This window comes from Leishmania infantum, chromosome 5 (assembly GCF_000002875.2).
Source record: "Leishmania infantum JPCM5 genome chromosome 5".
NCBI classification, from domain to species: Eukaryota; Euglenozoa; class Kinetoplastea; order Trypanosomatida; family Trypanosomatidae; genus Leishmania; species Leishmania infantum.
This window is the reverse complement of record NC_009390.2, coordinates 166,417-177,470: the sequence shown is the minus strand read 5'-3', so window position 1 is coordinate 177,470 and position 11,054 is coordinate 166,417. Positions and strand designations below refer to the sequence as shown.

Genomic DNA, 11,054 nt, shown 5'->3' with positions numbered 1-11,054 from the left:
CACGGGCAGCATCGTCGCCACCCCTTTTCCACCGTTGTCCTGTGCTCCTTGGCAGTGCGCACAGCGATGCCGAGGTTCGCTAACAGCAGCATCCACTGGAACCGTGCTCATCGCAGCGTGAGACACGAGCGATCAACACAGCTGTAGAGTGTAGAGGTGATGTGTAGGCATAGGACAGACTTGCCGCCGCACACAGCCATGTCGTGCTTTCGATCTCGTACGCACACCGTCTTACACCGGCAGGAGAGAGATGGAGACGATCTGCGCACCCCGGATGAGTCGCACACTCTCTTCCGCATCGTCACCACCAGCAGCGTCGAGGCGAGCGCGCTTGCGGGGCTGCTGCTGCTGCCGACCATTTCCAGTGCTGCTGTCCAGCCTAGTTGCGCCTGTGCTTGACCAGTGCTGCAACATCACGTTGCAGAGGTCATCGACGCTCAGCAAGGTGCCACGCACCACTGCACCGTCGTCGTCGTCGTCGACTGGCAGGAGCGAGATGGCAACACGCTTGTGGATGTGCTCTGCAAGATACTTGAACGGGTCCGTCGGGGCGCTGCTCGAGCTGGCGCCGACTCCAGGCGCCTTCGCGACGCTGTTGCTGGGGACCACACCCGCATCGCCTCCGGCAGAGGAGTCCATGCTGGACTCTTTCCGGTAGAGAAGGCAAGAGAAGAGAAAGGCGGAAAGCTGTGAAGAGTTCCTCGGATGTGTGCGTATCTGTGCCGCTGGTTGAGAAAGCTTCTCCTCACGCGTGGGGCGTAGCTGTCAAGAGAGGGAGGGGAGAGGGGGGAAGGGATGTAGGGCACACAAGTGCATCTGTGCTCGCGCGGCGTCAGCAGAGCGTCTGCGTGCTTCGGCCACCGTTTCTCCTGCCTCGAGTGCAGGTGCGAATGCGCGCGTCACGCGGCGCCGAGAGCCCCTCCAGAGAGGGTTGGGGCCCACCCACCCCTCCCGTGCATCCGATGTTCCTTCTGCAGCTTCTCTATCATTTGGTGCGGCTCCCGGGGTGGCGTCGCGTGTTTCGCCGAAGAGTCGGGAGGTAACGGATGTGCTGGTGGGCGAAGGCGAGAGAGGCGAGGTGCCACGGTGAGGTCCAGCGGAAGTCGACTGAAGGAGAACGACGTGACCGAGTGTGCGGGTGCGGCTGTGCTTACGACAGTGCGGAGAGAGAGATGATGGGAGGGAGGGAGATGCTACTGCGTGCCATTCGGTGCGGCTCCCGGCGGTGCTGCTTGCAGACAGGCGGTCCAGAGCCAGCCCACCGTGTCCCCGACCAGGTCATGCAGCACGTTCGACAGGCACTGCTCCAGCACCAGATGCAGCAGTCCGGCGCGACGCACGTGAATGGCTGTGGCTGCCGACAGCAGGTGGTTTTTGTGCGATGGAAGGAGGTGGGAGGATGCGAAGAGGGACCGGGGCCGCGTCGGTGGCGCAAACACGCTCGCCGACGCTGCGTCGAGGTTGCCGAAGCTGGCGACATCCTCGTTTCTCACGCTGCCGCGGTGACCGAAGATGTTGTGCTCGCCAAGCGCGGCGGGGGCGCAGAGAGGGTCGACGCGGTCACGCGGCCCGTTGGTCGCTAGCTCGACGTAGTAGGAGGTCAGCCGCGCCACATCGCGCGGCTGCAGCTCTTGCGTGAAGAGCGCCGGCACATCGACGCCCTCGAGGGCGTCGATGTGGATGCGTCGCGCAGTGCGCAGGTGATCTTGGTTCGACTGGCCCTCACCTTGGCCGAGCAGCACGCGGCGGGAGGCGTAGTCGATGAAGTCGCGCGCGACCCGCTCCGCCACGCCGCGCAGCGCGGTGGCCCAGTCCGCTGGCAGCTTGTCGCGCACCCCAACCTGGTGCTGCGCTGGATTCGCTGCGAGCGCGCCTTTGACGCCACCACCTGTCGTCGGCTGAGAGGCGGACCCGATCGATGACGACGACCGCGGTGACAGGGGCTGGGACCCCAGATCTGTGGGCCCGCCACTCATGCCCGTATCCTTGACGTCCCCGCTCGCGTGCGCAAAATCGCCCACAGCGCTCGAGGCGGTAGGCTCAGGCATGCTCAAGTCGCCGCCGCCGCTGCGGCAACGTGCGGTTGGTGGCACGAGTTGAACATTGACGCCCTCGTCGTCCCCTGCCGCGCCTGCCCCGCCGATGGTACCCGTCGGAAATCCACCTCCATCACCACCGCCGCCCAGCGACGGGAGCGGCGCGTCCGGGCTGTCCATCATCGCTGAGGCAGCTCCACCGCCTGGGGTCAACTTCTGCGACCCGCTCTCTCCCACGAGCACACCGCCACCCGATGTGCTGCCATCGCCCCTGGCGCTGCTCCCGTCTCCCTTCTCCGCCTTCTCCATGCGGCGGCGCGCGCGTCGATTCTCCAGTGTGGCTGCACGCACGAGCCCCACCGACAGAACAAGCTCCACGGCACGGGCCGAAAGCGTGGTGGTGGGGCCAACCTCCATCACATGCGCTGCGGCCGCTTCCGACGTCAAGTAACGCGCCGCGACGAGCGCCAGCTCGCGACTGGTGAGGTAGCGGTTTTGTTGATGCGCCGCCGCCTTCTTCTCTGCCTCTTGCTGCCGCAGCCGAGCCACGAAGTCGTTTGGTGCCGCCACGGCGGAGACGAGGGTAGACAGGCTTGCGAGCGGCGCATGCGAACCAGCGATGCCTTCCACGGCCACCGCGGCAGCGGCCGGCGAAAGCGACCGATTAACACGCAGGGTGGCTTCCCGAGCGTCGCCACTCGTGAAGCCTGAGCCCATCTCCGCGATGCTGGCCCTCTTCTCGGTATGTGCATCGACATCCCCGGCGCAAGCGGATGAGGACGTCCCACCACCGCTGCCATTGTCACTGCTCTTGCCTTCCGCCGTGCCCTGCTCGTGGCTCTGAGCGATGGCGAAAAGAAACGGTGGTGCCGCTGCGTGGTCGACCTTGACGGCGTCGTGAGACTCCTGGTGATCGCTGTCGGTGTTCGGCACTGCCGACTGCCCCCGAAAGTCGAAGAGAAGAGACGCGTCGTGAACCGCGCGCTGCACCAGAGAGTCTGCCACCGCCGCCACAGCGTCTGCCGTGAGTGTATCATAGGCAGCGATACGCACTCCAGCGCGCTGCTCGGCTGCGCCATGTGGCGGTGGCGGTGCGTCTAGCTGAAAAGCGCGCAAGTCCTCTGTGATTCCCATGACTCTGTGGTCCATTGCGACCACCGCGGACAGCATTCCATCTGCGTCGGAGGCGGCCTCGTGGTCGCCGGTCCCGGTGCTCTCTGGAAGCTGCCGTCTTGCTCGGCTATTCTCCGATAACGAGGGCCGATCAGCCAATGCAGCGACCGTTGTAGTGCCCGCCGCATCTTCACTGTCGGTAGGCGTGCTTGCCTCGCCGCCATCGTGGGGTACGCCGCCGTTGCCGCCGTGCTGCTGGCACAGTAGCGGAGACAAAACACCGTGCTGCAGCAGATTGAGCGGGCATGGCGCCCCCGGGGCGGTGAGGGAGCTGCAGGCCGCGTCGTCGTCGTCGGCCGAGGATGCCGTGGAGAAGCAGTGCAGCGGTGACGACGCCGTTGCAGTCGCGCCGGCGGAGCCGCGAGCGCAGCCTCTTCTTCTTCCGTCCGTTACTGAAGCTGTCGAAGTGGAGGAGGTGCTGACGATGGCGACGTCCATTGATGGTATCAAGAGAGGTGAGACGATGCGCCGGTGTGGGGCGCAGCTGTCCACGTCCGAGACCTCAGCCGGAGACGCCGTGACGTTGCCGGCCCCGCCAATAACCACGCCAGCCTCCGCACAGTCCTTGGGCTCGCCCCCCGTGTACTGCACTTGTGGCACACGGTCGCCTGCAGCATCACGGACCACGAGGGCGAGCGGTAGCTCCAGAGGCTTCGGCTGCGGCTCCCACGGTGGGGAGCACCCAAGGGTTGAGTGCGAGCTGCCATGGCCAATCGACACGAAGGACGCGTCGGAGCCGTTGGGCAGGGGCTTGCAGTGCTCCCTCGCCCTCTGCCCTGCGTGTGCTCGGCTTGCTATATCCTCGCTGATCGCGCCGACAGCACCAGCACCGCCCCTCTGCGCCTCCATGGCTGCATCACGGAGAACATCAGAGAGGAGGCCATCGACGACGTGCACTAAAACGGTGGGCGACAGAAGCCCTAAGCCCTCGACCGCATGGCCTTGCAGCACGCCAGTTGTGACAGCCCTCGGAGTCGCATCCGCAGAGACGGATTCCACGAAGAAAGACGACGGGCCGGCAGAAGACGACGGCGAGAGAGAGAGTGACGCTGTAGCGGCCACGGCTCCCGGTGCTGCTGTGTCTACGTTAGCCTTGTCAGGGCTGTCGACGCCGTCCCCCTGCCTCTTGTCTGCGCGAGCGTTCGGCTCTTCAGCGGCGTCATCGGCAGACGGGTGGTGGTGCTGGTGCTGCTGTCCGTCCTCCATGACAGCGCTCGCTGCTCCCTCTTCCCCTTCTGGTAAGGCAGCCGGCGGTGACGCTTCGGCAAGACGATCGTTAGCGACGGCTGCCGTGCGTGCCGCCGCGGCGGTGGCGGCAGCGTCGTGCAGGAATTCGAGCAGCAGAGCTTCACTTAACTCGCAAATCCGAAAATACTGTGCAGCCGCTTGCATACGCTGCTGCTGCTGCTGCTGCTCCTTCGCGACAGCCACAGCTTCGACCTCCATGCGCTTGCGGACCTGTGCGGCTGCTTCCTCCTCGCGCAGTCTCGCCAGTTCGTCAAGCGCGTCGCCGTACGTGTCATCTCGCGCCGACGCCTCTTCCCCTTCGACCCTCTCGCGCCGTTGCATCTGCAACTCCTCCAGAGCGGCCGCTTTTACTTGTTCGGATACCTGCTGTGCTGCCTCGGCTAGGCAGCCGTCCACAAGATTCTTGGAGAACTCGGCGACGGCGGAGCACAGCGTAACGGTCATCGCAGCTGCCTGCTGCTCCGCCTGCAAGCGCACGGCCTCCTGGATGGCCTTGGCACGCGCTGCTTCTTTGGATGCACTCATCTCCAACGTCAGACGGGCAGCAGCTGCCTCCTCCTCAGCACGGTGGCACGCGGCCTTTCCCTCGGCTGCAAGAGCTGCGAGACGCGTCGACTCAAGGCCAGCTCCGTGCTGCAGCTGCAGCCACTGCCACACCTCCTCTTCCGAAGCTGTCAGTGCAGCCCTGCCTTCGTCTTCGGTCCGTGCGACCGCGGCGCGTGCAGCCTCAGCCGCAGATGCCCTCTCCTGCGCCACAGCCTTCGCTTGAGCTGCGGCTTCTTCTGCCTTTCTCCGCCTGGCTGCCTCAACCGACGCTGCCTGCTCGGCCTCCATCGCTGCCGTGCTGATCCACTCACCAAGCACAGCATCCGCTGCTGCGCCGAAAGCCGCAACACCCTGCTCCGCTGCTTGCTGCCGCTCACGTAGGCAGGCCTGCGCGTCCGCGGCCTCTCTTGCTTGTGCGTCCTCCATCATTGCTAGCTCATCGCGCGATGGACGTTCGGGTGCACGCGTGCCCTTCGAGTAAGCCAACGGCGGAGCCGCTGCAACAGCATCCTTGATCCGATCGGACAGAAGTGACTCGGACAGACGGACGGCTTCCTGCCACTGCTGCTCCACGGAACGCCGCTCTGCAGCTTCGGTGTCTGCTGCAGCTTGCTGTTGCTCCTCGGCCGCACGACGCGCAGCAGCTTCTCGCTCCTTCTCTTCCTCTCTCTTGGACGCCGCTGCTCGCGCGGCTGCCTCCTGACCCACCTGTTCCTCCTGCGCTCTCCGCCGAGACTCCGCCTCTGCTGCCGCAAGGGCAACGCGCTGGGCGCCGTCCCTCTCCGCTGCAACGTGCGAGATCCTCAAGCGGGCCTCATCGCCTTCGAGGGTGACACGGGCCCCTGCTTCAGCGGCCATGAATGACTGCACAGACTCCTGCGGCTCCTCAGCTCTGAGGCGCGCTGTGACTTCAGCCATCTTCATACGCTTCCGTGCCTCTGCCGCAGCGCTCTCCGTCGCTGTGCGCGCGGTAGCTTCTTCGTCCTCCACGTTCCTCACGGCTGCAGCCGCTTCGGCAGTCGCATCAGCAGCGGCGCATGCGCTCGCCTCTAACTCTTGTTCTGTTACCGGTGCTGCCGGATGCTGCTGGTGCTGTGGAAGAGGACTTGCCCACGCCAGCAAGTCTTTTGCCACAGCGGCGTCGTCCACGTCGGGGATCGTCTTCTCTTGTTCTTCAGCGACATGGTGCGCCTCGTCGCCACTGCGGTGACCGGCCGAGAGCGGCGACGTCTCTTCAAGACCCGCCACCGCTGGGCTGCTTGTTGTAGCTGTGAACGCCTCCCCAACGCTCTTGGCCGGCACTGGCGCAAGAGAAGCGCCGACAGTGCGGGCTGCGGTGGCTGTCGCAACACTGCTCCCCTCCACACTCGCCGTCGCCGGCGACACCGCCTGTTGCCGCTGCTGCCATTCGTGAGGTAGCGCCATCGGGGCAGCCTCCGCCCACCTCTCCGGCTGCAGCTGCGGACGTGACAGCGCCGCTGTCGCTGTGGTGGGCGGGCGCAGGGCTATGGCGATGCGCTCCTCCTTGAAGTTCGCCCAGTGCCGCAGCCACCGGCGCTCCCATCGTTGCGCGATCTCACGACGCGTGTGCGCCTCCGCGAGCGCGATGGCAAAGACGATCGAGCTGATCTGCACAAGGTATCCGGGCACTGCCGACGCCGTGCTTGGCTGCAGCGCCACGGCACTGCAAACGCCAGCGCTGCCGCTGCTGGCGGCGTTAAAGATGCCGTTGCACACTGCCGTCGAAGCCTGTGCTGCGGCTGTAGATAGGCTCGTAGAGATGGACAGCGATGCCGCCCGGTCCACACGGACGTCATTGTGGCGGTGACGGTGACGGTGATGATGATGATGATGCCTGCCTTCCGGTAGCCGTCCGTCGCGATGTGCAACGTGCGCCTCCTCGACGCCTCGCTGCTGAGGTTGATGCAAACTGTGGCTTGATTCCGCAGTCCACCCAGCTGCTCCCTCGTGGAATGCGACGTCTGCGTGACGGTGCACGCATGGCAATGGTGGCGCCGCCTTGGGTGAGCAAGCGAGCGACGGACGCGCCGCTGCTGTTGCTGCAGCAGCTTCTGCGTCCGCGGTAGTGGACGTAGCCAGAGGGAGAGCTGTCGCCTTGCATGCGCCGGAATTTGGTTGCTGGCACTGCTGCGCCGCCTTGAGGGCCTTGACACGGAGGTGAAGATCTGCCAGCTCAGCACGGCTCGCGCCGCGCTCCTTCAACGAGCGGAAGGTGCGAAGGAGTTTACGGGTTTCCTCGATCTCCTGCAGAAGTCGTGACGAGGAAGATGGTGGCGGCAGTGGCGTCGCTACCGCCACGGCGGCGACATTCGGGGCTTGTGCAGGGTCGATGGACACGCCATACGACCCTCGAGGCCGAGCCGCGGCCGATGATGATGACGGTTCTGCCGAAGACGACCCCACTGGATACTGCGCTGAGATCCTTAGAGGCTGCGAGCTGGGCAGCACCAATCTCGGTTGCATGGAGTCGGTAGGCGCTGGGTGGGGACGTCTACGTACGTAATACAACGTGAGAGAGAGATGTGGCGGTGGTAGTGATAAGGGGGAGCGTCGGCGCTTCCACCGACCGGATGCTGGGTGGCTGGTGACCGATCTATGACGACAACAAGAGAAGAGGCGGGCGGAAAGACGCAGAGGGAGAGAGGGAAGCCTCACAACAGAAAAGACTACCTACGACGACGGCGATGACGCAGACAGACGGACAGACTGCCTCTACGGTGTCGCGCGCGTGATGTGTGTACTTAAATTTCTATATGCCTATACACATGTGTAGGTTTGTGCACGTGTTTGTGCGTGCGTGTGCAGCGAAAGCGGAGGAGGCCCATCAGCAGCCGAGGAAGAAGGGGGAGGAGGTGTAACTCGACGAGGGAGCGACATGGCGCGTGCTCTGGAACAACACGACAAAGGTGTGGGCTGGGCGCATCATTGCCCCAACCGCTCTCTTCATCTTTCTCTGCCCATCGCACCATCGCCCTCTCCGCCGCTGCGGTGCAGGACACCACGCGCACGTCATCTCGTCTACTCGAGTGCTTGAATGGACACACACACACAGAGACCTATGGCCATCTTCCCCTGTGCGCCATACGGTGTACCTCATCCACCACAACCCCATCTGGGTCGGAGGAGCGCATCGTCGTCCTACTCGCCCACCACAGGTGCGACGCGCGCCGCGCCCGCAACATCGGGAGCAACACGTGTGTCTTTCGTTTCGACTTCGGGACAGGTGCGACATGAACACGCGCCGACACAACCGGTGGCGGCGCTGCTCTCAGGCCGCCATCTTCACGACGGCCTTGCGCCCGCCGTTGACGTACACGTCGTCCCAGACCTCCGGGAGCTTCTCCAGCGACGGTGCCGTTGCCATCGGGTAGGCGATGCCGGCCTCCTGCACGGCCCTCAGCACAAACTCCAGCTTTGCCTGACGCTCGCCGTAGGACATCGAGCTCAGGAACGTGGGGGCAAACAGGCCAGCCATGGTGACCTCGTTGTAGATGAGACTGGAGCCGGAGATGAACAGGCCGAAGCCGTTCTGCGCGCCGTACGTGACGACGTGCGCCATAGGGCCGACGCACTTGAGAAGCGAGTCGAAGTAGCGACCGCCGACGCCGTTGAGGTAGAGGGCGGCGCCGCGCTTGCCAACGGCGGCCTGCATTGCGCGCGACCCGGCCCCGTTGTACTCAAAGACGTCAGAGCCGTACTTCGCATGTCGCTGCTTCGCGTCTGCGAAGCGAGCACTCGGCGTGGCGGCGGTCAGCACCTTTACACCGTAGGCCTTGGCCAACGCCGAGACCGCTAGAGAGGTTAGGCTACTTCCGCCGTTCTGGATGACGATGTCGCCCTTCTGCAGCCGGGCATAGCCATCCAGCAGCTGCTGGGCTACGAGGAAGTTGGAGGCCGTTGCCGCCATCTCCGCTTGCCTCGGATCAATCTTATGCAGCTGCGACACCGGCACTGCGATGTTCGTCGCCCACGTGCCATGCAGCGGCGCCACCCACACCGTGTCGCCCTCCTTCACCGGCGAAGGCGTCGCTGCAGCAGCTGCCGGAGCACGCACCACTTTGCCCACACCTTCGCACCCGCCGATACGGGGAAAGGATGCCATGTTGACGCGCTTGCGGCCGAGCGCCGTGCCGTTCACGACAGCGGCGTCGACGCGATGCAAGGGCGCCGTTGCCATCTGCACCACCGCTTCCTCCTTACCAGGGGTGATGTCAAACATTTCGTAGGCTAACACTTGGCTGATGGGGCCGCAGCGGGCGTAGCGCCAACCAGCGGAGGCCACCTTGGCCATGCTGCGCCTGCGGGAGAGAGAGACAGAGGGGAGTTGCTAAGAGAAAATGGCGGTGGGGGTGGAGCTACTTGCGGCGTTCTGCTGCATGCACACACGCAGACCCACGTTCGCCACTCGTACTCGGACTCCGTCTCTGTGTGCCTGTGCGACCGCGACTCGGCACGTACTTAGCAGAGGACAAGGATGCGAAGACAGGCGTATGCGGAGATTGAGAAAGGCACGGAGTGACCACTGGTGGGGCCTGCTGCTACTACTACTAGTGCTACGAGAACTACTATAACGCCTGCCAGGCCTACAGTGGCTGCGAGTGTGTGTGTGGTTAGTGATGATACACGCCCCCACCCCGACACATACACATACACATACACATACACACAGACAGAGACAGAAACAGAGACAGAGGGGGAAGGGAGGGAGGGGTGCCTACAGGCCGGTGCGCGTGTGAGCTCGCGCGCGTCCTAGCGCGCTTGCTTGGTAGGGGAGCGGAAAGACGAAGAGGGAGCCGCGCAGTCGATGGACGTTCCTCTGCACGCGGTCCGCTGACGACTCCGTACCCTCGACGGAGAGAGGTCGGATTGCCCTCTCTTTTCACTTCCCTATGCGTTCTTGCGTGTGTATATACTGCTACTGCTGCTCGACCAGGGGAGGAGGGGGGCTCGAAGAGGTGATGTCGATGCAGCGGTGGCGTGGCGCACGGATGGTGGTGGTTGGGGGAGGGGATGTCGGTAGGTGAACAACAACAACAGCAAAACGCCGCGTCACGTTCGTTGGTTGCTCGTGTGGTGCTGCGGTAGTGCGCGCGCGTGTGTGTGTGTATGGGAGGAGACGTGGAGAGGAGAGGTGGCGAATCATAGTGTTCGATGGGTGCGGTGTATGCCGAAAGAGAGAGAGAGACAGCGGGACGAGTTGCTCCGTGCAGCCTCAGTGGGCCAGGTGGGAGGGGAGGGGGGCGCTCACCTTCGTGGCAGCGGCCGGAGTATCTGCGTGATGGGTGGTGATGGATGCTGTTGGGCGCGGGACCCACACTATCCGGCACCCTCAGCGACAACGCTCATTAACAGGAGAGCCAATGGCTGGAGGGAAAAACGGTCTGTCGAATGGAGGGAGAGGCTCGCGCACCCATGTGCACGCGTGCCTTCGGACGCGCCTCTGCGCCGAGCACTGCACTGACAGCCACCGACACGCAGGTCCGGCCTCGGACGACGTGCGCTCGTTACTGATTCCTACACACACGCGTCTATGCGCACACTACTCTTTTCAGGTGGACCTTAGGGCACAACATAAACTATGAACGACGACAACGGAAAGAGCGCGTGCGCTGCGCGAGTCGAGAAACCATCGCCGCCTCCTCCCATCTTACTCACGCACACACGCGCATCTTCCGCTCAAAGCCTCCACATCCCTCGGCTACGCTGCTCCAAACGCCACCACCACCACCACCACCACCATCACTGCACCGTGATACGTCTCTCTCGCTCGACACATCGACACGCACGCTCCACAAAACCCAGCAGGGAGGGCGAGAGAGAGAGCGACACAGAGGGTGGCAACGGTGATAGAGCACCCATGCACAGGAGCCACCAAGTGGGTGGTGGTGATGATGGTCGAAAGCGGGTAGGGCAGAGGGACCCAAACAGCGAAGAAAGAAGGATGGGAGAAGGGTTGCGGCGTTGACGTCGCCAGCGCAACGATCAAAAGACTGATCCCTCTTCGATTTCGCCTTACTATCTTATCCACTC

General features: G+C 64.0%; 3 protein-coding genes across 3 annotated transcripts; all 3 read right to left on the bottom strand.

Moving 5' to 3' along the window:
* Positions 1-231: 231 nt before the first annotated feature.
* LINJ_05_0540 (conserved hypothetical protein) lies at positions 232-639 on the bottom strand (the record flags this gene model as incomplete). The annotated part of the gene is made up of 1 exon (XM_001462980.2): positions 232-639. One exon carries the CDS (start codon positions 637-639, stop codon positions 232-234), a length of 408 nt encoding a protein of 135 aa, XP_001463017.2.
* Positions 640-1,193: 554 nt separating this feature from the next.
* Positions 1,194-7,487, bottom strand: LINJ_05_0530 (kinetoplast-associated protein-like protein; the record flags this gene model as incomplete). Its single annotated transcript, XM_003392168.1, has 1 exon — positions 1,194-7,487. The coding sequence occupies one exon, from the start codon at positions 7,485-7,487 to the stop codon at positions 1,194-1,196; it is 6,294 nt and encodes a 2,097-aa protein (XP_003392216.1).
* Positions 7,488-8,292: 805 nt separating this feature from the next.
* LINJ_05_0520 (nuclear receptor binding factor-like protein) lies at positions 8,293-9,315 on the bottom strand (the record flags this gene model as incomplete). Its single annotated transcript, XM_001462979.1, has 1 exon — positions 8,293-9,315. One exon carries the CDS (start codon positions 9,313-9,315, stop codon positions 8,293-8,295), a length of 1,023 nt encoding a protein of 340 aa, XP_001463016.1.
* Positions 9,316-11,054: the final 1,739 nt, after the last annotated feature.